Source organism: Procambarus clarkii, chromosome 19 (genome assembly GCF_040958095.1).
Source record: "Procambarus clarkii isolate CNS0578487 chromosome 19, FALCON_Pclarkii_2.0, whole genome shotgun sequence".
Classification (NCBI taxonomy): Eukaryota; Metazoa; Arthropoda; class Malacostraca; order Decapoda; family Cambaridae; genus Procambarus; species Procambarus clarkii.
The window spans coordinates 30942107-30968595 of record NC_091168.1 but is presented as its reverse complement, the minus strand read 5'-3'; the positions used below and the strand labels follow the sequence as shown (position 1 = coordinate 30968595).

At 40.3% G+C, this 26489-nt stretch overlaps 2 protein-coding genes across 2 annotated transcripts; one reads left to right on the top strand and one right to left on the bottom strand.

Annotated features, from left to right (window-relative positions):
* Nucleotides 1-826: 826 nt before the first annotated feature.
* Nucleotides 827-8379, bottom strand: LOC123757428 (collagen alpha-2(IV) chain-like). The gene is made up of 2 exons (XM_045740996.2): nt 2355-8379; nt 827-967 (listed from the first exon to the last, which is right to left on the bottom strand). Exon 1 carries the CDS (start codon nt 8342-8344, stop codon nt 2381-2383), a length of 5964 nt encoding a protein of 1987 aa, XP_045596952.2. The 5' UTR covers nt 8345-8379; the 3' UTR covers nt 827-967; nt 2355-2380.
* Nucleotides 8380-20745: 12366 nt separating this feature from the next.
* Nucleotides 20746-26425, top strand: LOC138366394 (uncharacterized). The gene is made up of 3 exons (XM_069327436.1): nt 20746-20907; nt 25175-25233; nt 26194-26425. The coding sequence occupies exons 1-3, from the start codon at nt 20746-20748 to the stop codon at nt 26423-26425; spliced, it is 453 nt and encodes a 150-aa protein (XP_069183537.1).
* Nucleotides 26426-26489: the final 64 nt, after the last annotated feature.

Sequence of the window (26489 nt, the reverse complement as noted above, 5' to 3'; positions counted from 1 at the left end):
TAATCTTTTTGAAGTTCATGAACAATATACTGTATACAATGTTCTTAAAAATATAATGGTGTCTTAATTTCAATAGTATTAGTACTAAGAGTTGAAAAATATTGAAGATCTGTGCATGAGCTTTTTTTTGGCAGGGATAAGCCTGCGCGGGCCCTAAGCCTTTGGCTGACCCACTAAGTGTTGCTTGTTTCTGTTTTACTTGGGCGGAGTATGAGTATTTGACTAGCATACCAGTCGCTTCAGTAAGGTTTTGCCCCATGTATTTAACAACTGCTTTGTTGAATCCAAGTTGAAATCTTATTGGGTTTGTAACTGCACTGTGTAAACTGCCTTACGAATCACCTCTTCAGTTCCCCCATGTAAGTGTAAGAGCGGTTCCCCCCACCCACAAATCTGGCTAGGCTGGATTAAGACAAATTAGTTATACTGCACATAAGTGTAAATTTAATGAATAAAATACAAATGTTATTCCATCAAGTGATACGCTCAGGGAAAGGAAATTTGATTGCATTTGCCTACTAGGTTAATTTTGTCCTTGTAAACTTGGTGTATAAGCTGTGCCCTTATCTGGCAGATATTGTAGAGTACATTCAAATGGGTTTCAAACTAAAATTAAGAAATGGGCATTATAGCCTCACAGTATTTGATTAACAAGAGCTCAAATATTTAGAAACGTAATTTAAATGTGTATGTACCTGAAACATAACTTAAATGTGTGAATATACTGAGTATATATTTTTTAATGTACAAAGCAAAATAGATGTCAATGCATACACAAAACCTTAGTTTACAAAATGTGGTTTGTAACTTATCTATCTGGCAACATTTTAAGAACTGAGAAAAATATTTGTTTTCCGATAAATCTTGTCCTAGCGGTTAAATATATCCTCTTAGGATCTTACAGCAGCAACAGAAAGGTGCTTTTGGCACCAAGGGAGGTCAGGTAAGCGTGTCTTAAGGATTCGAGCTGAAATTTAGAAAGAGGAGTTATTACAAGCGTTATTACAAGTTATTATACACACGGTGCATTATAGTACATACACGGTGTGTGCTTGCCTAACTATGTGAATGTGAGTACATACACGGTGTGCTTGCCTAACTATGTGAATGTGAGTACATACACGGTGTGCTTGCCTAACTATGTGAATGTGAGTACATACACGATGTGTGCTTGCCTAACTATGTGAATGTGAGTACATACACGATGTGTGCTTGCCTAACTATGTGAATGTGAGTACATACACGGTGTGTGCTTGCCTAACTATGTGAATGTGAGTACATACACGGTGTGTGCTTGCCTAACTATGTGAATGTGAGTACATACACGGTGTGTGCTTGCCTAACTAACTATGTGAATGTGAGGTCTAGTGTTATGCCCAGCTAACCAGCCTTGTTAGACCTGCTGCATTTTATTTTAATTTTATTGGCATTCAAATTCATTGTTAAAAGTGGCCTAAGTAGTAGATGGAGGTCTTCCAAGACTTCTCTCTTTATTAAGTGCGTTTTACGCATTGACAACATGATAGGAGTATTTACTCATATTTATTCAATTTATTTGTATTCCCTTCAGTATTTTGTATATAAAGATTATATCTTCAGTTCCTTTTAGGATGAAAGATTTACTTCCCTTAACATATCTACAGAGTAACTACTATTTTTAAATATTGTGAATTCGTTTCTCAATAATTTTATTGTAATCATATCTACCCAAGCCTATAGAATACCATATTAGTTTTATGTACTGTATTCCTAAAATTTCGTTCTTTACAAATCTGAACTCAACAGTACGCTAACAACGAATTTAAACCAAATAAGAAAAGAAAATAAGTCACAGATATGAGAATTTAGGAATTGAAACCTGTTATATTTGAAAGGTAAAAATATCTTATGATTTCATCCACAATCATGTTAGACACTGGCAGATTGTATATCTTTTTATACTAGGTTTCCATTTTAGACTACAGAAGAATACTCAATGCTGACTTCTTATCAGCGTTTTAAAATAAAGATAAAGGTAATGCAAGCATGTTATGTCAAGTAACTTAGTAGTTGCTGAGTTTGCTAGCCGATTTGGTTTATGTATTAGATAACCAAATTATGCCAAGTTTGAGCATCACATGATATAGAAGTCAAAGTTGAACTCTACTCAGACTTTGGCTCATAGAACTACAGTCATTCACATCCATTTCATGTCAGAATTTTTTTGCCTATCACTCTTTAGTTAAGACTAACAAAAATATTGTACCAAACTGCGAGTCTAAGTAACGGCTACACTATTATCTTATACCAAATAAATATAATAAATGTTGTAAAAGGGTTCTTAAAATCGACTATAGTAAAATACCAATATTTACCGTTGGCGCTGGCCATGTTGTCTGTTCTAGGAGGGCCGTGCTCCAGGAAGCTCACTTTCACATGTGGGTGCTCCAAATACATACACTCCTGGTATTTGTGTTACAGGTACCTGTGTGAGTGTTCCAGGTAGCTGTACTCCCGATGTGGGTGTTCCAGGTACCTGTGCTTCCGATGTGGGTGTTCCAGGTACCTGTGCTTCCGATGTTGTTGTTCCAGGTACCTGCGCTTCCGATGTGGATGTTCCAGGTACCTGTGCTTCCGATGTGGATGTTCCAGGTACCTGTGCTTCCGATGCTGATGTTCCAGGTACCTGTGCTTCCGATGTTGATGTTCCAGGTACCTGTGCTTCCGATGTTGTTGTTCCAGGTACCTGTGCTTCCGATGCTGATGTTCCAGGTACCTGTGCTTCCGATGCTGATGTTCCAGGTACCTGTGCTTCCGATGCTGATGTTCCAGGTACCTGTGCTTCCGATGCTGATGTTCCAGGTACCTGTGCTCCCGATGTTGTTGTTCCAGGTACCTGTGCTTCCAATGTTGTTGTTCCAGGTACCTGTGCTTCCGATGCTGATGTTCCAGGTACCTGTGCTTCCGATGCTGATGTTCCAGGTACCTGTGCTTCCGATGTTGATGTTCCAGGTACCTGTGCTCCCGATGCTGATGTTCCAGGTACCTGTGCTTCCGATGCTGATGTTCCAGGTACCTGTGCTTCCGATGCTGATGTTCCAGGTACCTGTGCTTCCGATGCTGATGTTCCAGGTACCTGTGCTTCCGATGTTGATGTTCCAGGTACCTGTGCTTCCGATGCTGATGTTCCAGGTACCTGTGCTTCCGATACTGATGTTCCAGGTACCTGTGCTTCCGATGTTGATGTTCCAGGTACCTGTGCTTCCGATGTTGATGTTCCATGTACCTGTGCTCCCGATGTGGATGTTCCAGGTACTTGTGCTTCCGATGTGGATGTTCCAGGTACCTGTGCTTCCGATGTTGATGTTCCAGGTACCTGTGCTCCCGATGTGGATGTTCCAGGTACCTGTGCTTCCGATGTGGATGTTCCAGGTACCTGTGCTTCCGATGTGGATGTTCCAGGTACCTGTGCTTCCGATGTGGATGTTCCAGGTACCTGTGCTTCATGTACATATGCTCTTGGTAGTTGTACTACTAATGTGTATGCCTCAGGCATTTGTTCTCTTGATGACCGTGCTCTATAAACATATGTTTCAGATATTTTGGGTTTCGATGCATGGGTTTCAGATGTGTGTTCTCTCGGTCCCTGTGACTCCGAATACTTCTGTTCGCCTTTAGAAGAAGCTTTGCAACTCCCCTGCACAGGTAACCGAATTTTGGTGCCTCCACCGAGAACATTCCTCCTGGCGGTCTCTCGATCGAGAGTAATCGGTATATCTAATGTTCTTGAATGAACTTTTACACACTCAAGCCATTGTATACCAGTATAGCAATTCATCTGGAACGAAGCAGGGCCCACCTTTCTATTGGCCTTAATGCCACAGTAGCTAAGGTGACGACCGGTGTTGATAGGACATCCAATTAACTTACCGTGAATCAGACAGTAGGCTATGTAGGCTTCCTTTAGAGCTTTTTGACAAATATAATACTTTTTCCTCATCTTTGATGCTGTCTTTCTAACGGTGAATTTATTCAAGAACTCTATAAAGCTGTCCTTTCCTACGTAGTTACGTGGGTAATCTGTGTACTCTCTCCTGGCTTTTCGACTAAAGGATCGTTGAGCGGAGGGTTTAATGTCCTGTTTAGTGGTTGGTTTACTATCCGAGGGTTGACTGGCTGGTTTACTAACCGAGGGTGCGGGGGCTTGCCCGGTGGCTTGACCGCTGTCAGGGAGGTCTATATTTTGTTCAGTGTCAAAGAGTCCTATGTCAAAGTTATATAAATAGTCGTTTCCTTCGGTGATAAATGGATCGCTGAGAGAGGGTATGCTTGCTTGCCTGCTGACAGTTGACTCATAATGTTCGCTGACAGTGAACCCATCAGCTTCTTTGCTATGAGTGGACCCACCATCTTCACTGACGGTGGACCATTCATCTCCGCTGACAGTACAGCAATCAGCTTCTTCGCTAACAATGGTCCCGCTATCTTCGCTGACGGAGGACCGAACAACGCTAACACTTGTCCCAGCGTCGCTTACGGAAGACCCATCAGCGTCTTCGCTGATAGCGAACCAATCAGAGTCTTCGCTGATAATGGACACATCAGCGTCTTCGCTGATAGTGGACCAATCAGAGTCTTCGCTGATAGTGGATCCATCAGCGTCTTCGCTGATAGCGAACCAATCAGCGTCTTCGCTGTTAATGGACCCATCAGCGTCTTCGCTGATAGTGGACCAATCAGTGTCTTTCCTGATAGTGAACCAATCAGTGTCTTCCCTGATAGCAAACCAATCAGCGTCATCGCTGATAATGGACCAATCAGGGTCTCCGCTGAAAGGGTACCCACCAACGGCTTCGCTGACTTTTCCACTGGTGTTTCGCTCCCAGTCAATGAGTTCTTTGTCAAATTCAAATCTGACGTCGTATCTTTCGTTATAAAACAACTCTCTAGGAAACAGTCCTCTGGGAGGTTTGCGGGCTTGTCCGCTAACACTGGGTACGTTGACCTGTTCCTTAACACTGGGTATGTTGTCTTGTCCACTAACACTGGGTATGTTGTCTTGCCCAATAACACTGGGCACGTTGTCTTGTCCACTAACACTGGGTATGTTGTCTTGTCCAATAACACTGGTCACGTTGTCTTGTCCAATAACACTGGGCATGTTGTCTTGTCCACTAACACTGGGTATGTTGTCTTGTCCAATAACACTGGGCATGTTGTCTTGTTCAATAACACTGGGTATGTTGCCTTCTCCAATAACACTGGGCACGTTGTCTTGTCCAATAACACTGGGCATGTTGTCTTGTCCACTAACACTGGGTATGTTGTCTTGTCCACTAACACTGGGTATGTTGTCTTGTCCAATAACACTCGGCATGTTGTCTTGTTCAATAACACTGGGTATGTTGCCTTGTCCAATAACACTGGGTATGTTGTCTTGTCCAATAACACTCGGCATGTTGTCTTGTTCAATAACACTGGGTATGTTGCCTTGTCCAATAACACTGGGCATGTTGTCTTGTTCAATAACACTGCGTATGTTGTCTTGTCCAATAACACTGGGCATGTTGTCTTGTCCAATAACACTGGGCATGTTGTCTTGTCCAATAACACTGGGCATGTTGTCTTGTCCAATAACACTGGGCATGTTGTCTTGACCAATAACACTGGGCATGTTGTCTTGTCCAATAACACTGGGCATGTTGCCTTGTCCAATAACACTGGGCATGTTGTCTTGACCAATAACACTGGGCATGTTGTCTTGTCCAATAACACTGGGTATGTTGTCTTGACCAATAACACTGGGCATGTTGTCTTGACCAATAACACTGGGCATGTTGTCTTGACCAATAACACTGGGCATGTTGTCTTGACCAATAACACTGGGTATGTTGACTTGTCCACTAAAACTGGGCATGTTGGCTTGTCCAATAACACTGGGTATGTTGACTTCTCCACTAAAACTGGGCATGTTGTCTTGTCCAATAACACTGGGCATGTTGTCTTGTCCAATAACACTGGATATGTTGACCTGACCAATAACACTTGGTATGTTGACTTGTCCAATAAAACTGGGTAAGTTGACCTGTCCAATAACACAGGGTATGTTGACTTCTCCACTAAAACTGGGCATGTTGTCTTGTCCAATAACACTGGGCATGTTGTCTTGTCCACTAACACTGGGTATGTTGTCTTGTCCAATAACACTGGGCATGTTGTCTTGACCAATAACACTGGGTATGTTGACTTGTCCACAAAAACTGGCTATGTTGACTTGTCCAATAACACTGGGTATGTTGACTTGTCCAATAAAACTGGGTATGTTGACCTGTCCAATAACACTGGGTATGTTGTCTTGTCCACTAAAACTGGGCATGTTGTCTTGTCCAATAACACTGGGCATGTTGTCTTGACCAATAACACTGGGTATGTTGACTTGTCCACTAAAACTGGCTATGTTGACTTGTCCAATAACACTGGGTATGTTGACTTGTCCAATAAAACTGGGTCTGTTGACCTGACCAATAACACTGGGTATGTTGTCTTGTCCACTAAAACTGGGCATGTTGTCTTGTCCAATAATACTGGGCATGTTGTCTTGACCAATAACACTGGGTATGTTGTCTTGTCCAATAACGCTGGGCATGTTGTCTTGTTCACTAAAACTGGGTATGTTAACTTGTCCACTAAAACTGGCTATGTTGACTTCTCCAATAACACTGGGTATGTTGTCTTGTCCACTAAAACTGGGAATGTTGTCTTGTTCACTAAAACTGGGCATGTTGTCTTGTCCAATAACACTGGGCATGTTGACTTCTCCACTAAAACTGGATATGTTGACCTGACCAATAACACTGGGTATGTTGACTTCTCCACTAAAACTGGATATGTTGACCTGACCAATAACACTGGGTATGTTGACTTCTCCACTAAAACTGGGTATGTTGACCTGACCAATAACACTGGGTATGTTGACTTCTCCACTAAAACTGGATATGTTGACCTGACCAATAACACTGGGTATGTTGACTTGTTCACTAAAACTGGGCATGTTGTCTTGTCCAATAACACTGGGTATGTTGACTTGTCCACTAACACTGGGCATGTTGTCTTGACCAATAACACTGGGTATGTTGTCTTGTCCAATAACACCGGGTATGTTGTCTTGACCACTAACACTGGGCATGTTGTCTTGACCAATAACCCTGGGCATGTTGTCTTGACCAATTACACTGGACATGTTGTCTTTGTCTTGACCAATAACACTGGGCATGTTGTCTTGACCACAAACACTGGGCATGTTGTCTTTGTCTTGACCAATAACACTGGGCATGTTGTCTTGACCACAAACACTGGGCATGTTGTCTTGTCCAATAACACTGGGCATGTTGTCTTGACCAATAACACTGGGCATGTTGTCTTGACCAGTAACACTAGGCATGTTGTCTTGCCCACTAACACTGGGCATGTTGTCTTGACCAATAACACTGGGCATGTTGTCTTGACGAATTACACTGGACATGTTGTCTTTGTCTTGACCAATAACACTGGGCATGTTGTCTTGACCAGTAACACTAGGCATGTTGTCTTGCCCACTAACACTGGGCATGTTGTCTTGTCCAATAACACTGGGCATGTTGTCTTGCCCACTAACACTGGGCATGTTGTCTTGTCCAATAACACTGGGCATGTTGTCTTGACCACAAACACTGGGCATGTTGTCTTGTCCAATAACACTGGGCATGTTGTCTTGTCCAATAACACTGGGCATGTTGTCTTGTCCAATAACACTGGGCATGTTGTCTTGTCCAATAACACTGGGCATGTTGTCTTGACCAATAACACTGGGCATGTTGTCTTGCCCACTAACACTGGGCATGTTGTCTTGACCAATAACACTGGGCATGTTGTCTTGCCCACTAACACTGGGCATGTTGTCTTGTCCAATGACACTGGGCATGTTGTCTTGCCCACTAACACTGGGCATGTTGTCTTGACCAATAACACTGGGCATGTTGTCTTGCCCACTAACACTGGGCATGTTGTCTTGCCCACTAACACTGGGCATGTTGTCTTGACCAATAACACTGGACATGTTGTCTTGCCCACTAACACTGGGCATGTTGTCTTGACCAATAACACTGGACATGTTGTCTTGACCAATAACACTGGGCATGTTGTCTTGCCCACTAACACTGGGCATGTTGTCTTGCCCACTAACACTGGGCATGTTGTCTTGACCAATAACACTGGGCATGTTGTCTTGACCAATAACACTGGGCATGTTGTCTTGCCCACTAACACTGGGCATGTTGTCTTGACCAATAACACTGGGCATGTTGTCTTGCCCACTAACACTGGGCATGTTGTCTTGACCATTAACACTGGGTATGTTGACCTGCCCACTAACACTGGGTATGCTGGGGGTGTCCAGGAGAGAGAGAGAGAGCTCGACGTCCGTCCCCCAGCTGACGAAGAGATACACTGACTGTGTTTGAAATTGTTGTGACCTAGTTTTAGCTTTTAGAAAATATGATGTTTTGAAAAGCAAACAATATCAACAAAGCACAATATTTTCTTAAAATAACTCTAGTCGTTTTACTGCCTTATTACTCGAAGTAAATAAGCTGCTAATAACCGTGTATAGGAATCTTTTACACCTGAAGGATATATATAATGCGTCTATCAAGAACCATAAACTGGTCTCCTCAGTTCCAATAATATTAATATTAAATTAGGCTATAAAGTGCACTTTATTTATATATTTTATAATGCTATAATAAAGACGACATAATCCTCATACGAAATATATGAGTGTTTAAAAGATATATGTGTCATATTGGGCCTCAGAATAGCGTGTATTAGGCCTCAGAGTGATAGATTAGTTTAGGTTTTATTACTAATGTAAATACAAAACCTTTTCCGATTTTCTTAAGTTTAATAGTAACCAATTCTGCTTTCTAATTGTCCATTACGTCAATATATGTACGATGATGCACGTAGTAATACATTCTATATGTAACGTTTTGAGTTAAAATGGCAGGTGTTTGAGTGAATGTGGCAGATGTGTGAGTGAATGTGGCAGGTGTTTGAGTGAATGTGGCAGGTATTTAAGTGAATGTGGCAGGTATTTGAGTGAATGTGGCAGGTATTTGAGTGAATATGGCAGATGTCTGAGTGAATGTGGCAGATGTCTGAGTGAATGTGGCAGGTGTTTGAGTGAATGTTGCAGGTGTTTGAGTGAATGTGGCAGGTGTTTGAGTACATCCATATTCCTATTATCACCGTAAACAAAACATTAATAACATTATATATATATATATATTTTAACTATTAAACTTAACTAAAGAGGGTAGACGAAAATCGCTCATATTCTACTAGGCTTTGCAAAATATATTATTTTTAGCCTGTGATTTTAATAATATCAGCAAAATTTGCAATTAAAAATACCCAGTATATAGTAAATATATTTAAAAAATCAAATTATCTTCACAAATTTGTACAATTGTTATATATTATCTATCTAGATAATAATTATCTAGATAATTATTATCTATATAGATAATTATATAGATAGATTATATAGATAATTATATAGATAGATAACAATTATCTATATAGATAATTGCTATATGGGTATAACGGCCATTGATAAATAGCCTAGTAATAGTATTTTTTTATTTTGTTTTTGTTTTTATCTTTATTTAAGTTAATACAATGTAAATCATATATACATAAGTAGCAACCAGTTATCATGGCGAAAATATAACCACGCTCTCTAAGTTATCAGAACTATTCTAACCTCTGCTATCGTCATGATAGCCACACGAGTATTCAACACATCTATACTATGAAGAGCATGACATAGCATGCAGATGTTGAGTCATTATAACGTGGGTGAAGATGGCGACCAAATCACTCATCACAGGATGAGGAAACGATGATGTTTTGGTCCGTCCTGGACCTCATACTCATCCTGTGAGTGGTGGTTTATTGTGCACTCTGTACTCATCCTGTGAGTGGTAGTTTATTGTGCACTCTGTACTCATCCTGTGAGTGGTAGTTTATTGTGCACTCTGTACTCATCCTGTGAGTGGTGGTTTATTGTGCACTCTGTACTCATCCTGTGAGTGGTAGTTTATTGTGCACTCTGTACTCATCCTGTGAGTGGTAGTTTATTGTGCACTCTGTACTCATCCTGTGAGTGGTAGTTTATTGTGCACTCTGTACTCATCCTGTGAGTGGTAGTTTATTGTGCACTCTGTACTCATCCTGTGAGTGGTGGTTTATTGTGCACTCTGTACTCATCCTGTGAGTGGTAGTTTATTGTGCACTCTGTACTCATCCTGTGAGTGGTAGTTTATTGTGCACTCTGTACTCATCCTGTGAGTGGTGGTTTATTGTGCACTCTGTACTCATCCTGTGAGTGGTAGTTTATTGTGCACTCTGTACTCATCCTGTGAGTGGTAGTTTATTGTGCACTCTGTACTCATCCTGTGAGTGGTAGTTTATTGTGCACTCTGTACTCATCCTGTGAGTGGTGGTTTATTGTGCACTCTGTACTCATCCTGTGAGTGGTAGTTTATTGTGCACTCTGTACTCATCCTGTGAGTGGTGGTTTATTGTGCACTCTGTACTCATCCTGTGAGTGGTAGTTTATTGTGCACTCTGTACTCATCCTGTGAGTGGTAGTTTATTGTGCACTCTGTACTCATCCTGTGAGTGGTGGTTTATTGTGCACTCTGTACTCATCCTGTGAGTGGTAGTTTATTGTGCACTCTGTACTCATCCTGTGAGTGGTGGTTTATTGTGCACTCTGTACTCATCCTGTGAGTGGTAGTTTATTGTGCACTCTGTACTCATCCCGTAAGTGGTAGTTTATTGTGCACTCTGTACTCATCCTGTGAGTGGTAGTTTATTGTGCACTCTGTACTCATCCTGAGAGTGGTGGTTAATTGTGCACTCTGTACTCATCCTGTGAGCGGTAGTTTATTGTGCACCCAGTACTCATCCTGAGAGTGGTAGTTTATTGTGCACTCTGTACTCATCCTGTGAGTGGTAGTTTATTGTGCACTCTGTACTCATCCCGTAAGTGGTAGTTTATTGTGCACTCTGTACTCATCCTGTGAGTGGTAGTTTATTGTGCACTCTGTACTCATCCTGAGAGTGGTGGTTAATTGTGCACTCTGTACTCATCCTGTGAGTGGTGGTTAATTGTGCACTCTGTACTCATCCTGTGAGTGGTAGTTTATTGTGCACTCTGTACTCATCCTGAGAGTGGTAGTTTATTGTGCACTCTGTACTCATCCTGTGAGTGGTAGTTTATTGTGCACTCTGTACTCATCCTGAGAGTGGTAGTTTATTGTGCACCTCATACTCATCCTGTGAGTGGTTGTTTATTGTGCACTCTGTACTCATCCTGTGAGTGGTAGTTTATTGTGCACCTCATACTCATCCTGTGAGTGGTAGTTTATTGTGCACTCTGTACTCATCCTGAGAGTGGTAGTTTATTGTGCACTCTGTACTCATCCTGTGAGTGGTAGTTTATTGTGCACTCTGTACTCATCCTGTGAGTGGTAGTTTATTGTGCACTCTGTACTCATCCTGTGAGTGGTGGTTTATTGTGCACTCTGTACTCATCCTGTGAGTGGTAGTTTATTGTGCACTCTGTACTCATCCTGTGAGTGGTGGTTTATTGTGCACTCTGTACTCATCCTGTGAGTGGTAGTTTATTGTGCACTCTGTACTCATCCTGTGAGTGGTAGTTTATTGTGCACTCTGTACTCATCCTGTGAGTGGTAGTTTATTGTGCACTCTGTACTCATCCTGTGAGTGGTGGTTTATTGTGCACTCTGTACTCATCCTGTGAGTGGTAGTTTATTGTGCACTCTGTACTCATCCTGTGAGTGGTGGTTTATTGTGCACTCTGTACTCATCCTGTGAGTGGTAGTTTATTGTGCACTCTGTACTCATCCTGTGAGTGGTAGTTTATTGTGCACTCTGTACTCATCCTGTGAGTGGTGGTTTATTGTGCACTCTGTACTCATCCTGTGAGTGGTAGTTTATTGTGCACTCTGTACTCATCCTGTGAGTGGTGGTTTATTGTGCACTCTGTACTCATCCTGTGAGTGGTAGTTTATTGTGCACTCTGTACTCATCCTGAGAGTGGTAGTTTATTGTGCACTCTGTACTCATCCTGTGAGTGGTAGTTTATTGTGCACTCTGTACTCATCCTGTGAGTGGTAGTTTATTGTGCACTCTGTACTCATCCTGTGAGTGGTGGTTTATTGTGCACTCTGTACTCATCCTGTGAGTGGTAGTTTATTGTGCACTCTGTACTCATCCTGTGAGTGGTGGTTTATTGTGCACTCTGTACTCATCCTGTGAGTGGTAGTTTATTGTGCACTCTGTACTCATCCTGTGAGTGGTAGTTTATTGTGCACTCTGTACTCATCCTGTGAGTGGTAGTTTATTGTGCACTCTGTACTCATCCTGTGAGTGGTGGTTTATTGTGCACTCTGTACTCATCCTGTGAGTGGTAGTTTATTGTGCACTCTGTACTCATCCTGTGAGTGGTGGTTTATTGTGCACTCTGTACTCATCCTGTGAGTGGTAGTTTATTGTGCACTCTGTACTCATCCTGTGAGTGGTAGTTTATTGTGCACTCTGTACTCATCCTGTGAGTGGTGGTTTATTGTGCACTCTGTACTCATCCTGTGAGTGGTAGTTTATTGTGCACTCTGTACTCATCCTGTGAGTGGTGGTTTATTGTGCACTCTGTACTCATCCTGTGAGTGGTAGTTTATTGTGCACTCTGTACTCATCCCTGTAAGTGGTAGTTTATTGTGCACTCTGTACTCATCCTGTGAGTGGTAGTTTATTGTGCACTCTGTACTCATCCTGAGAGTGGTAGTTTATTGTGCACTCTGTACTCATCCTGTGAGTGGTGGTTTATTGTGCACTCTGTACTCATCCTGTAAGTGGTAGTTTATTGTGCACTCTGTACTCATCCTGTGAGTGGTAGTTTATTGTGCACTCTGTACTCATCCTGAGAGTGGTGGTTAATTGTGCACTCTGTACTCATCCTGTGAGTGGTGGTTAATTGTGCACTCTGTACTCATCCTGTGAGTGGTAGTTTATTGTGCACTCTGTACTCATCCTGAGAGTGGTAGTTTATTGTGCACTCTGTACTCATCCTGTGAGTGGTAGTTTATTGTGCACTCTGTACTCATCCTGAGAGTGGTAGTTTATTGTGCACCTCATACTCATCCTGTGAGTGGTAGTTTATTGTGCACTCTGTACTCATCCTGTGAGTGGTAGTTTATTGTGCACCTCATACTCATCCTGTGAGTGGTAGTTTATTGTGCACTCTGTACTCATCCTGAGAGTGGTAGTTTATTGTGCACTCTGTACTCATCCTGTGAGTGGTAGTTTATTGTGCACCTCATACTCATCCTGTGAGTGGTAGTTTATTGTGCACTCTGTACTCATCCTGAGAGTGGTAGTTTATTGTGCACTCTGTACTCATCCTGTGAGTGGTAGTTTATTGTGCACTCTGTACTCATCCTGTGAGTGGTAGTTTATTGTGCACTCTGTACTCATCCTGTGAGTGGTGGTTTATTGTGCACTCTGTACTCATCCTGTGAGTGGTAGTTTATTGTGCACTCTGTACTCATCCTGTGAGTGGTGGTTTATTGTGCACTCTGTACTCATCCTGTGAGTGGTAGTTTATTGTGCACTCTGTACTCATCCTGTGAGTGGTAGTTTATTGTGCACTCTGTACTCATCCTGTGAGTGGTAGTTTATTGTGCACTCTGTACTCATCCTGTGAGTGGTGGTTTATTGTGCACTCTGTACTCATCCTGTGAGTGGTAGTTTATTGTGCACTCTGTACTCATCCTGTGAGTGGTGGTTTATTGTGCACTCTGTACTCATCCTGTGAGTGGTAGTTTATTGTGCACTCTGTACTCATCCTGTGAGTGGTAGTTTATTGTGCACTCTGTACTCATCCTGTGAGTGGTGGTTTATTGTGCACTCTGTACTCATCCTGTGAGTGGTAGTTTATTGTGCACTCTGTACTCATCCTGTGAGTGGTGGTTTATTGTGCACTCTGTACTCATCCTGTGAGTGGTAGTTTATTGTGCACTCTGTACTCATCCTGAGAGTGGTAGTTTATTGTGCACTCTGTACTCATCCTGTGAGTGGTAGTTTATTGTGCACTCTGTACTCATCCTGTGAGTGGTAGTTTATTGTGCACTCTGTACTCATCCTGTGAGTGGTGGTTTATTGTGCACTCTGTACTCATCCTGTGAGTGGTAGTTTATTGTGCACTCTGTACTCATCCTGTGAGTGGTGGTTTATTGTGCACTCTGTACTCATCCTGTGAGTGGTAGTTTATTGTGCACTCTGTACTCATCCTGTGAGTGGTAGTTTATTGTGCACTCTGTACTCATCCTGTGAGTGGTAGTTTATTGTGCACTCTGTACTCATCCTGTGAGTGGTGGTTTATTGTGCACTCTGTACTCATCCTGTGAGTGGTAGTTTATTGTGCACTCTGTACTCATCCTGTGAGTGGTGGTTTATTGTGCACTCTGTACTCATCCTGTGAGTGGTAGTTTATTGTGCACTCTGTACTCATCCTGTGAGTGGTAGTTTATTGTGCACTCTGTACTCATCCTGTGAGTGGTGGTTTATTGTGCACTCTGTACTCATCCTGTGAGTGGTAGTTTATTGTGCACTCTGTACTCATCCTGTGAGTGGTGGTTTATTGTGCACTCTGTACTCATCCTGTGAGTGGTAGTTTATTGTGCACTCTGTACTCATCCCGTAAGTGGTAGTTTATTGTGCACTCTGTACTCATCCTGTGAGTGGTAGTTTATTGTGCACTCTGTACTCATCCTGAGAGTGGTAGTTTATTGTGCACTCTGTACTCATCCTGTGAGTGGTGGTTTATTGTGCACTCTGTACTCATCCTGTAAGTGGTAGTTTATTGTGCACTCTGTACTCATCCTGTGAGTGGTAGTTTATTGTGCACTCTGTACTCATCCTGAGAGTGGTGGTTAATTGTGCACTCTGTACTCATCCTGTGAGTGGTGGTTAATTGTGCACTCTGTACTCATCCTGTGAGTGGTAGTTTATTGTGCACTCTGTACTCATCCTGAGAGTGGTAGTTTATTGTGCACTCTGTACTCATCCTGTGAGTGGTAGTTTATTGTGCACTCTGTACTCATCCTGAGAGTGGTAGTTTATTGTGCACCTCATACTCATCCTGTGAGTGGTAGTTTATTGTGCACTCTGTACTCATCCTGTGAGTGGTAGTTTATTGTGCACCTCATACTCATCCTGTGAGTGGTAGTTTATTGTGCACTCTGTACTCATCCTGAGAGTGGTAGTTTATTGTGCACTCTGTACTCATCCTGTGAACGGTAGTGGAAAGGGTTACAGAGGCATATAATGGGCTCAGGGACTGAACCCCACAACTCATTTAGCTAAGCATGTTACAATCTTGATGAGCTAGTTACGAAATTCAATGCACATCGTCACATCATCAATGGGCTCGAGACCGACCACATGTTAGTAAATCATTTTGGTAATATTTAACATATTTTTCAACATTAGATATTGAAGAATAAATGAAAAATTGGTGTTTATAATTTTCGGCTCCACAGCTGAAACTTAGATAAATTTTTATCTTCTGAATAAGTTACAATGGATATAGTGACAGAATTTTGATTATAATTAGCAATGGAATACGAATATTTTAGAATTATTCTTAATTGCAGAGACATAATCATGGTGTCTTAATCATTTTCCAAGAGAAGTGAACCTTGATATGAGAAGGAAAGAATGCTAGACATTAGTTTATAAGGATATCTTTAGTACTAATACTATGTAGACAAGGATGGAAAAATTATGGATGTAACATCCGTCAAAAATGCAGAAAGTTCATTTCATTACACTCAAATAACCAAATAGTAGTGCTCGGGTTAGTTGCCTCCTAGAAAAATATTTTAAATATAAAAGGAAGTCAGAATTTTATGTAAATACTTTGAAAATTAAAAGAATGTTATTCTTTTGTTTACTAATTCCACATAACGTTTTAATAAAATTTATTACTGCATTTTATAATTTTGTAATTTGTATTAATAGTATATAAGTTTTATATTAAAGTTCTGTTAATCGTAGAGCGAATTATGATCAACTATATCAACGCTGCCTTAATCGACTGAGCTACGACATGGTCAAAAGAGTTGAAACCAGTAGTTCTACTGCCCTTGGATCCTGCAGCCTCTCCGAGACATAAACCTGCATGGGGGAGTTGTGTAAAACCCTGGTTTGTGTCTCAGAAAGGCTGCAGGATCCAAGTAAGGGCAGTAGAACGTCTCTTTTCTTTTGACCATGTCGTAGCTCAGTCGATTAAGGCAGCAACAGGGATGATCTCGGACGCAGGTTCGAATCCTCGTCACGGCCCTTGTGGATTTGTTCATTGATACATCACGTTATTGTGATTTCTGTGTGTAAATCAAAGCAAAAAACCTAGTTTGTATAAAATAATTTAAAGTTAAAATACTTGGTATAAGTATAAAATAAATTCAGAACTTTTGGCTCTTAAATTCAACAAATAAGAAATATAAGTATATCTAAAATATGTTTAATCAGTTTATGTTCGAGTTTAGAGTAGTCGACCAGCAACATCTCTCCGACGCTTACATCTATAAAAGAAAATGAAAATTGCAGATGGAGATTATATTGTTTGACTTAGATATGGTTTATTAGTATAGCCTTTATGCTTTTTCAAAAGTGTTTTATGATTTATCATTGAATTTAGCTAATCGAATAACGCGCATGTTATCAATGCATCATTGAGTTTTTTTTATATCACAATTGTTGAGCCACTGAGATTAAAAAACATAGTCATTTTTTTTGGTATTAGCAAAATTAGGTCTACACAGCAAAGTGTTACTACACTACTCTATGAGAGATGTTACAGTCTATATTAAGAGCAAGTTATTATATTTACATACTTTTAGATATGTTTTTGGTCATAATTGACATTTATTTACCTTTTATAATAATTAACAGTCACTATGTCGGTTGTGTGTGAGGTGTTGGTGTGTTGATCTGGTAGAGTTGGTCACTGTGTGTGAAGCCTGAGGATGGTGTTTACATCCAGGGATGCCAGATTGGGCTACAAGTAGCGAATTGGGCTACTTTTCAGAGCCCCGCGCTCCCAAATTTTTAATTTCGCTACTTGCGACTTTTTGGGCTACTTTAAAAACAAGTTGGGCTATTGATGTTAAGAAACTCAATGATGATTTTTATGCTTTTTATAATGTCATGTGTAGAAATCACAGCCGCGTCCAACAGCTTGATTGAATAGACCACTTACCGCAGGAGGCCAGGTCAGAGACCGACCCCCTGGGGACGTTGATCCTAGGAACTTCCCAAAGAAAAAGTAACAACAAGGCAAGATAATCCTCCCCAGGGGCCATAGATTTCCCAACCTTAATTTGTCATTAATACTTCATCCCGGGTACTGTCTATGTTAAGTGCCCTCCCACTGTTGCCTACTGTAAATATTAGGTTTCTCTTTAGGTGTTTCCAAGAATCAAATGACTGTCGTTAGAGCGGATTAGCATACAGTGAACTTGGCAGCTTCATCTGTGCTTGCATTGTTAGTGTGGCTCTGACCTCCAGGACCTAGATTCAGGAAGCTCTGTGTATTTCTTCGTAAGTGGGTTTGCTACGAAGGTTCCTAAGTGCGCCCTAAGAAGATGCTTAGGTGCGATTCAATAAGGTATACTTAGGAAGAAAATTGTTGGTTCACCTGCGTGCCGATAGAGGTCACTACTGTGTTTCGTTTGGCCAATCAGAGAGCAGCAACATTCTTCATATTGTAGATTTAGCGCTGGCTTATCGGAGCTCTACTGCCGCCTATTTACGTCGAATTTTCTTATAAAATTAGTATATTTCGAAGTAAAACAATGTTTTTTCAACTTCTACAGCCAGCACCGACATTGTAGTAAACAAATATGTTACATTTGTTGTTTACCTACGTAATTCTAAGAGATACTGTGTAGCTGTCCTTGTTGCTCGGAAGATGCGCTGACAATTATTGTATATATTTACTGAATTTACCCAAGGGCCATTAACTATCTAGTGGCCTCGAAGAGGACAGAAAGCCGGCGGCTTGTTAAAGGGCCCGCCAATTGTCTTAATGATATTTTTTAGCTGGAATTTGGCATTTACGGCTTCAGCGGGTAGGCGGTTCCATGGGTTTATAGCCCTCTTGGTGGAAAAAAAACATCTGTTTTCAGTCCTACTTGAGAGAACATACTCTCCAACACTATATCTGTGATTGTCCTGTTATCAGTGACTTCATACCAAATGGTATGAGGTATTTTGAGCTCTGTAATTACTTCATACACTCAGGAATATTGGAAGATATTCTTGTGCTGCACCCAGATTTTGCCAGTGGAGGCTAATAGATCAGCATTAAGTATTTTGTTCTCTCCTAATTCCATGTATGACTGGCCATCCTGTGAGGTGAGGATGTTGGGTGAGCTGGTAGCTGGTTTTTGATCTACACTGTGTGGTCCTTTATACAGAATAGGAAAGCAGCACATTGCTGTGTATACCTAATCTTCTTAATAAAAAAAATCAGTAATAAAGATTTTAAATTATAGTTTGTATTATTACAAATCATGCCCGAAACGCTTTGCGTAATAGTGGCTTTAGGCATTGTATGTACTAGCTATACCTATAAGTTAAACAATCCTTGTAAATATTTATTGTATGTATGTACCTTACCTAAATAAAATTGTATTGTATTGTAAATACAGTACTGTATTATCCTTATTAAATCATGTTGACCATGGATCATTAAGATCTCATGTTGATATGTAATACAAGTCATATTTCTTTTGAACTGCTAATCCATGCTAATCATTCATTAAATTGTGCATTATGTCTCAATTTTTCACTTCCTTGGATATACTGTACAGTACAAAAAGATAGGATAAAAATAAACCAGTAATATTTCTTTCATTATATTTTTCATTTAAATAACTGCATCAATATTTTTACAGCTGACAGGATTTGTTTTACCATACAGGTGCATTATTTGTTAAAAAAAATTTGGTTTATTGTTACACACAATGGTGCTACATAGCCTTCCCAGCTTGGTGCCTTCTTTTAATACTTACTGATTAAAAAATAAATAATAAATACATTTTATTCAGGAAAAGTACATACAGTTGATTTACAAACATAATGTTGGATATATAGACAGAGCTAGTACATACAATACCTAAAGCCACTAATACTCATAGCATTTCGGGCAAGGTGTGGGGGAAAAAACACAGACTAAAACTTAATAGTAATCGGGATTAGGTATAAATTGTGTTGAAAGAAGGAATAAAAAATACAAAAAGGGGGGTTAGCATAGCATAACTCAGCAATTGCACATGTTGGTGAACAGCGTTGTTTAAAAAATAGCAAGACATGGGTTGACATTTAGGAGGTAAGTTAGGTTACATGGAGTTAATTAGGCAGTACTTGGTTTAACTCTTAAACTGGTTGAGAGAGGTACAGCCTTTAACATGATTCGGGAGGTCATTCCACATTCTGGGTCCCTTGATTTGTAGAGCACTTCTAGTTTGGTTACACACAGCCAAATTGAGTAACAGGAAGAGGTCTTGGACACAAATTTGTTTCATGCTAAATGTAGAGGAATCAGCTGAGTATTCCTCAAATAAAATAAGTTGCCTCAGCTTATAAGGTAAATAAAATAAGCATTTCTCAAATAAGTAGCTGCCTCACCTCACTGCCTTACTGCTACATAGCCTTCCCGGCATGGTGCCTTCTTTTGATAATTACTTGTTCCACACCCAAATTGTATAACAGGAAGAGGTTTTGGACCCCTACTTCCCTCTCTCTTTTTTAATAATCTACAGTATATAGTCATAATTATAGCTTTAAGTATTCAATGAATAAAGTTTGTGACATTTTTACCCTTCTCCTTACCTAACATCATTTGTGCAGCATATTTTTATTTTATGTCTCACCCAGATTTAATTTCAAAATAAAACCAAACTAAATAAATTAGAAATGGGTATGTATAGCTAAGGTACACCCTTACTACTAGGTGAACAGGGGCATTTGGTGATAGTAAATGATCCCATCAGGCAGGGCTCATCACCTTCTCTCATATTTCATGTTCACCAGTGTTTATTTACTTAATAACTACTGGTATAATATCTTGCTATTATAAAACTAATTCTACTATCATCAAACACATATTTACTTCAAGTTTCAAGCAGAGAATGCATATATAACTAACACGAAGGATTCCTCTTCACTAGATTCACCAGCTATAATATTTTGGTCATGTTCCAATATCATAAATCGATCCCAGTGTTATGTAGTAGAGAAAAAATGACTTATATCCAGTTTACGTAAAGCTACGAGTGGTCGAAACCACACTTAAATCCCGGAATGAACTTACGAAGATTTTTCCACTTAGGGTAGCTCTTTGAATACGGACGTAGCCGCCACGAAGGCGCTAAGACGGAATTCGTTCTTAGCTAAGAGGAAAAACCTTCGTAAGTACCTTCCTGAATCCGGCGATAGTTCGACACAAGTTACCGCATATAGAAAAGAAGTTACCGCAATAACAGCACCGCTGTTACTTTTAGAATTTGCTTAAGTGTTAAAATAAAGAAGTGAAAAATGGGGAAGTAGTCTAAATACCAGAAAGCGTTTCACATGTCCTGGCTTAAGGATCCCGTGTTTGAAAAGTGGTTGGCTGAAGTGAAAGAAGATGGAAATAAGGCATATTGTAAAGTTTGTAGAACTGAGATAAGAGCTCATAGAAGTGGTTTAAAGAAACACAGTGAAACATTAAAACACAGACAAAATATCTCGGAGGTAAGTCATCAGCAGATGAGCATCAAGTCTGTTCTATCAAAGAAGGAAGATAAATTTACTAAATTTGAATGTCGTCTGTCTGTATGTACTGTCGCTATCTAGAAATTTAACAATATGTTTGTAACTCATCTTGTATGTATGTACTTTTACCTGAATAAACATTTGATTTGATTCGATTTGATTAAACAAAAAATTGGGCTACTCTACTTGCAAATTCGCTACTTTTTGACCATCAGCTCGCTACTTTTAGCAATTTGGATCTGGCAACCCTGTGTTTACTTCTGAGGTTAGTGGAACACCGGAGCTGGACGTGGGAGGACGCGCACGCTCCTGGAAGATAAGGCTGTTATTTTCAGTTGATTATTAGCTATTGTCTGGTTTTTCATTCAGTGATTAGGTTGATTTATACGTAAATATATAGTGAGCATTGTGTTACATTTGTAATGACAGTACCACTTGGTTAATTCTGCCACCACCTGAACCCTCAGGCCTATAAGAGTGGTTTTTCTTAATAATAATAATTGTCAGTGGTTTCTTATTGTATTATACAGCAAGTGATTTCAAGATTAATATTTGTGGTAAGTATTTAGTAGTTTTGATTCGGTTATATTGAAATAAACTGGTAGCTTTTTAAACTGTTTCCGTTTGAACTTAAGAGTAACTCTAGCTTGGGGTTAAGTTTATTAAGGAAAAGACTATAGGGAACACGATAACTATGACCCTATATAGATCACTTATAACACTAACCTATCTTAGGCCAATATACACAATTATAATAATTCGTTTATATAAAATTAGAGAAAATAGTTATTTAGATTGCACAGCACGTTAAGATTGACGAATGCTTGTTTGGGTCAACAAGCAGGTCAGGTCAGGTCAGTTAGGAGACGAGCAAAGTCTGAAGATGAGTTGTGTCAAGAGGTCAAGTGCAGCACAAGTTTATTATCTTAATAACCTGAAAAGAATGTCCAACATTTTTTTGCCCGAAACGCATTGCGTAATAGTGGCTTTAGGCATTGTATGTACTAGCTCTATCTATATATCAATCCATTAATGTAACATCACTTGTATGTATATACCTTACCTGAATAAACATCTGAATCTGAATCTGAATTTGGGATGAGTTCTTGACAGTTACATATATGAGGCTGTTTGGATGGAGACCGACGACACGGGAGACATCTCCCGTCACGCAGGGTGCAGTCACACCTCCACAGATCTCCAGTATCAGCTCTTGATACTGGTAATGGCTCAAAAGGGCCACCACTTACGGGATATTCATGCCCGTGCCACCTTTTGGGTGGCTTAATCTTCATCAATCGAGACCGACGAAGTATTCGGGATATAATTCACTGTGTCGGGGGGACAGGAAGCCAGAGTGTATTCATACACGTTAGGCTTTTATGCAGTCTCCGTGGCGACGCTCGCCTGGCGTTTCGCGAGCGCTTTGTCCTGGGTTCATATCCTGGCCGGGGAGGATTTACTAGGCGTCAATCCTTGGCTGTAGCCCCTGTTTACCCAACAGTTAAATGTTGGGTAATACTTGGTTGTTAAACGATTAGGCGGGTCGTTTTCCGGGAACATAGGATTAATTAAGGACTTGCCCGAAACGCTACGCGTGCTGGTGGCTGTATAACAGTGTAACAACTCTTGTATATATAATAAAAAACAAAATAAATAAAAATATCTAGGTCCTCTCCTCCCTCCCTCCCCCCCCCCCCAGCAGTGTCGAATTACTGACCCCGTCCAGAATGCAACCCCGCAACAAGCGGACTAACTCTTGGATACCTACTTGCTACTAGGTGAGCGGAGGCATTAGGCAAAAAGAAATGTGGCCAACCATTTCTGTCCCGTTCGGATTCGAACTTGGAATTCATGATTGTGTATCGAGAACAAACCCAACTGTACTACCGAGACTCTTTAACGAAGGGCTGCAGTTCGAAGTTTTCATTTCGATATTATGGACTCTACATCCGTCAAAAATATTAGAAACATTTCAAATTACTCGAAAATTAATTACCTATGGTTTCTTATTTTTTATCATTTACATCAAAATTTCAGAAGTTATCAGAATTTTATGTAATTTAAAAAACTTTTATTATCTTATACTAATTATTATGAAGATTTTTTACTTAATTGATAATTTAAAAATTTATTTTATTGAAAAATATTTCTTTCTTTTAAGATTTTTTGATTGTCAAGCAGACTATTCCTTTTTTGACCGAGCTTAATTTTGTCCTTGTATGGAATAAGGCTTTGATATTAATTCGGTTTGTCGAGGACAGAAAGCCTGTAGTACTCCTGAGGTACCTATTTACTTCTAGGTGAACAGAGGCATTCGGTGAAAGAAACGTGTCCAGTCATTTCTGTCCTGGCCGGAAATCTGAATCCAGAATCCTTGATTGTGGGATCCACTGAAGCCGAACTAGGCTTCAGTGGAAGCCTCGGAAATCTTCGTGGATTCAGCAGAACCCCAGGTTGCAATTCTATTGACCATGTCGTGGCCTAGTTGTCTAGAGCGTGTCTGGGAATACCCAGCGCATAGTTTCGAATCCTCATCACGGCTCCTGTGAATTTTCTCAACTCTAATTAAATTAATGAAGATTAAACCACCCAAGAGGTGGTACGGGCATGAATAGCCCGTAAAGGTCTCAACTCTCTTGTTGTTTTAAAGTCAGCTCCTGGGAACAAAAAGCTCCAACTAGGACGGTGAGCCCGTAGTGGACTTACCTGGCACAGGAGCGGGGCTGTAACTGCTCACCTCTCTGCTTCCTATTGCTTAAGTACTTCCTTATCCGCTGGAGCACCCCCTACCATTTAACTCTTGCCTGTTTCTCTAACTTAAGCACCAGCCTCTTATGGGGTACTGTCAAAGGCTTTCCTACAGTCCAAGAAAATGCAGTCTGCCCACCCTTCTTTTTCTTTCGTATTCTTTCTCACCTGGTCGAAGAACACACCTGGACGTGTGGCTATTCTTGCATGCTTGTGTGATGATAGATGTAACTGCTAGTGTAGATTTCACTTTCTCAGATGTATAAAGTTTTGATGAGGTTCGTAGTGTATTATTGCTCTCAAACTGTTTATAGGTAATCCAAAGTTATGATTAACTCACTTGAAGATAGATTCTTATCTAGCACGTCAGCTCTATCATAGATTCGGAGGCCAACATCCACCGTGGAGATGTAGTCCACATGAAATATGTGGACTACATCACCAACAATAATTTTGTTGTATTTGTGTCGAGCTACAGACACGACTGTTAAGTTTATCATGCCCGAAACGCTTTGCGTAATAGTGGCTTTAGGCATTGTATGTACTAGCTCTACCTATAAGTCAAACAATCCTTGTAAATATTTATTGTATGTATGTACCTTACCTAAATAAAATTGTATTGTATTGTATTGTATTGTTGTATTGTATTGTATAATTGTGTCTTAAAGAGTTGAGCGCAATTAAGGATGATAAAGAATCACTTACAATTAATGTGTCTAGCGAAGTGGGACGTGAAACACCCCCCCCCCCACACACACACTGGGAGTACCCGGGAAGTGGGTTGCAGTGTTGCATCCTTCCAGAGAGATTTTCCCGCTGAGTATGTATAGAACTTTGTAACCCAGGTCCCGTCCGTGGTCGATCACTACACTTCTTCGGTCGTTCTTCACTCTCACAATCATTTAACTCGCTACACACAGTTTTCCGTTTGTTTCTCCTGATCATCACTAAGGCCTGGAATCGTCTTGTCCATCGAAGTCACTGGATCACAAGTTCACAACTTCATAGAGCGCTGCAAGACGCGCCCTTCTTCCACTACAGCTGTAACGTCAATCCCTGTGCAGTCTTGTTGCATCTGTCTGGTGAGATGTTCTACTAGAGATTTGTGAAAAATTAAAGACCTTAGTCCTGTCATGCGTCGATCATGGATATTTTTTTCAGTTGTTTGTCGTCCCGACTACTCTCACTGTCGCTTCTTACCCGTGTGTAAGAAATAAAGAAAAAAATCTTACCGGTTTTTCTATTCATTACTACCTGAAATGACCTGGAGTCGTGTTGTGTCATCCTCTCTCTCACACTCTGTACACATAATAGATGTTCGCTCCATTTCCTTGATAAGCCCGAGTACTGGTTCGCACAAGTTCAATATGCAACAGAAAACTTCACTCTTGAAGGATTCGAACCCAGACAATCCTTGCCCAACTGAGATGTTCCACTGTCCCTGCCTCCCTCTAAACACAGTAATTTAGTGATCCACAGCGCTCTTGTCATATAGATTGTCAACTACACTGGTGGAAAGTTCATCGTCTGTCCTGATAAACTTCAAACACTTAAGTACAGGAAAACTTTAAATAATTAACAATTATAGAAGCCTCTCAATTATAGGTATAAATACTTATGGATGAAATATCCAGTAAAAAAATGTTTTAAATTATATTTTTGATTTATGTAAAAAGATATTACGATTGGGTATTTAATAGAAATAATAAAAGATTTAACAAAGACCTGAACATTTTATGCAATACTTTGTTACATTTAAAAAAATATTTATTTTAATATTATTAAAAACAAATATAAAATTTACAAAGCTTTTATTTATGGATATATTTATATATATATTACGTTGTAAACAACATCTGAAAAATGTAAGTTTAACATAATTATTACAGATTCTTGTTATTTAGTTTAGAGCAGTTTACCAGAAAATTTGTCGGGGTATGGGGGTAGGGGGGTGAATGAAGAAAGAAAACGAAAAATAGTAAGGGACACTATTTTTTATTTATATATCTAACCTTCCGTCTGTAAACTGGACGAAGAGATGCGATGTTCAAACATTCTCGATATTTACAGTCATTACTCTCAATGGTATCTTATCTTGAGGTTATCTTGAGATGATTTCGGGGCTTTAGTGTCCCAGCGGCCCGGTCCTCGACCAGGCCTTCACCCCCAGGAAGCAGCCCGTGACAGATGGCTAACACCCAGGTACCTATTTTACTGCTAGGTAACAGGGGCATAGGGTGAAAGAAACTCTGCCCAATGTTTCTCGCCGGCGCCTGGGATCGAACCCAGGACCACAGGATCACAAGTCCAGCGTGCTGTCCGCTCGGCCGACCGGCTCCCAACTAACAGCTTTTACATATATAAAACAGCTTATCCTCCATTAATGATAGTACTTACTATCATAAGATGGTACTTAAGTTGGCTGGCGGTTTTCTTGTTTTTTGAAGTAAATTGTTCTGTCTACTATGTAGTGAATCAACCAACACCTGTACCTCCTATTAGATTGTGTTACAGGAACTTCTTTTCCACGGCTTATAAAACAGAGGAAAGAGTCCTGAAAGATAATATTGGTAGGAACGTTATCCCCACAGACACAAATCAGAAGATACAAGTCACAATGTACTACAAAAATAAGAAGACCGCCAGCTTACTTATGAAGAACTCTCCAGACACCAATCAGAACGCCTTAAAAGAGGCCAACGTTGTCTATGCCTTCACATACCCACTTGGGGACTATCAGCCCTAAAGATCTCAGTATATAGACAAGACAACAACGTCTCTCTCTAGGGAATTAACAATGCACAAACAAC

What these genes read in the sequence shown, in the direction of transcription:
- LOC138366394 (XM_069327436.1), top strand. Translation starts at nt 20,746, where the DNA reads ATGTCCTGGCTTAAGGATCCCGTGTTTGAAAAGTGGTTGGCTGAAGTG. An exon ending in ACAGACAAAATATCTCGGAG is followed by an intron (nt 20,908 to 25,174) that starts GTAAGTCATCAG and finishes CTTGTCATATAG; the next exon opens with ATTGTCAACTACACTGGTGG. An exon ending in GATAAACTTCAAACACTTAA is followed by an intron (nt 25,234 to 26,193) that starts GTACAGGAAAAC and finishes ATTGTGTTACAG; the next exon opens with GAACTTCTTTTCCACGGCTT.
- LOC123757428 (XM_045740996.2), bottom strand. Translation starts at nt 8,344, where the DNA reads ATGCCCAGTGTTAGTGGGCAAGACAACATGCCCAGTGTTATTGGTCAA.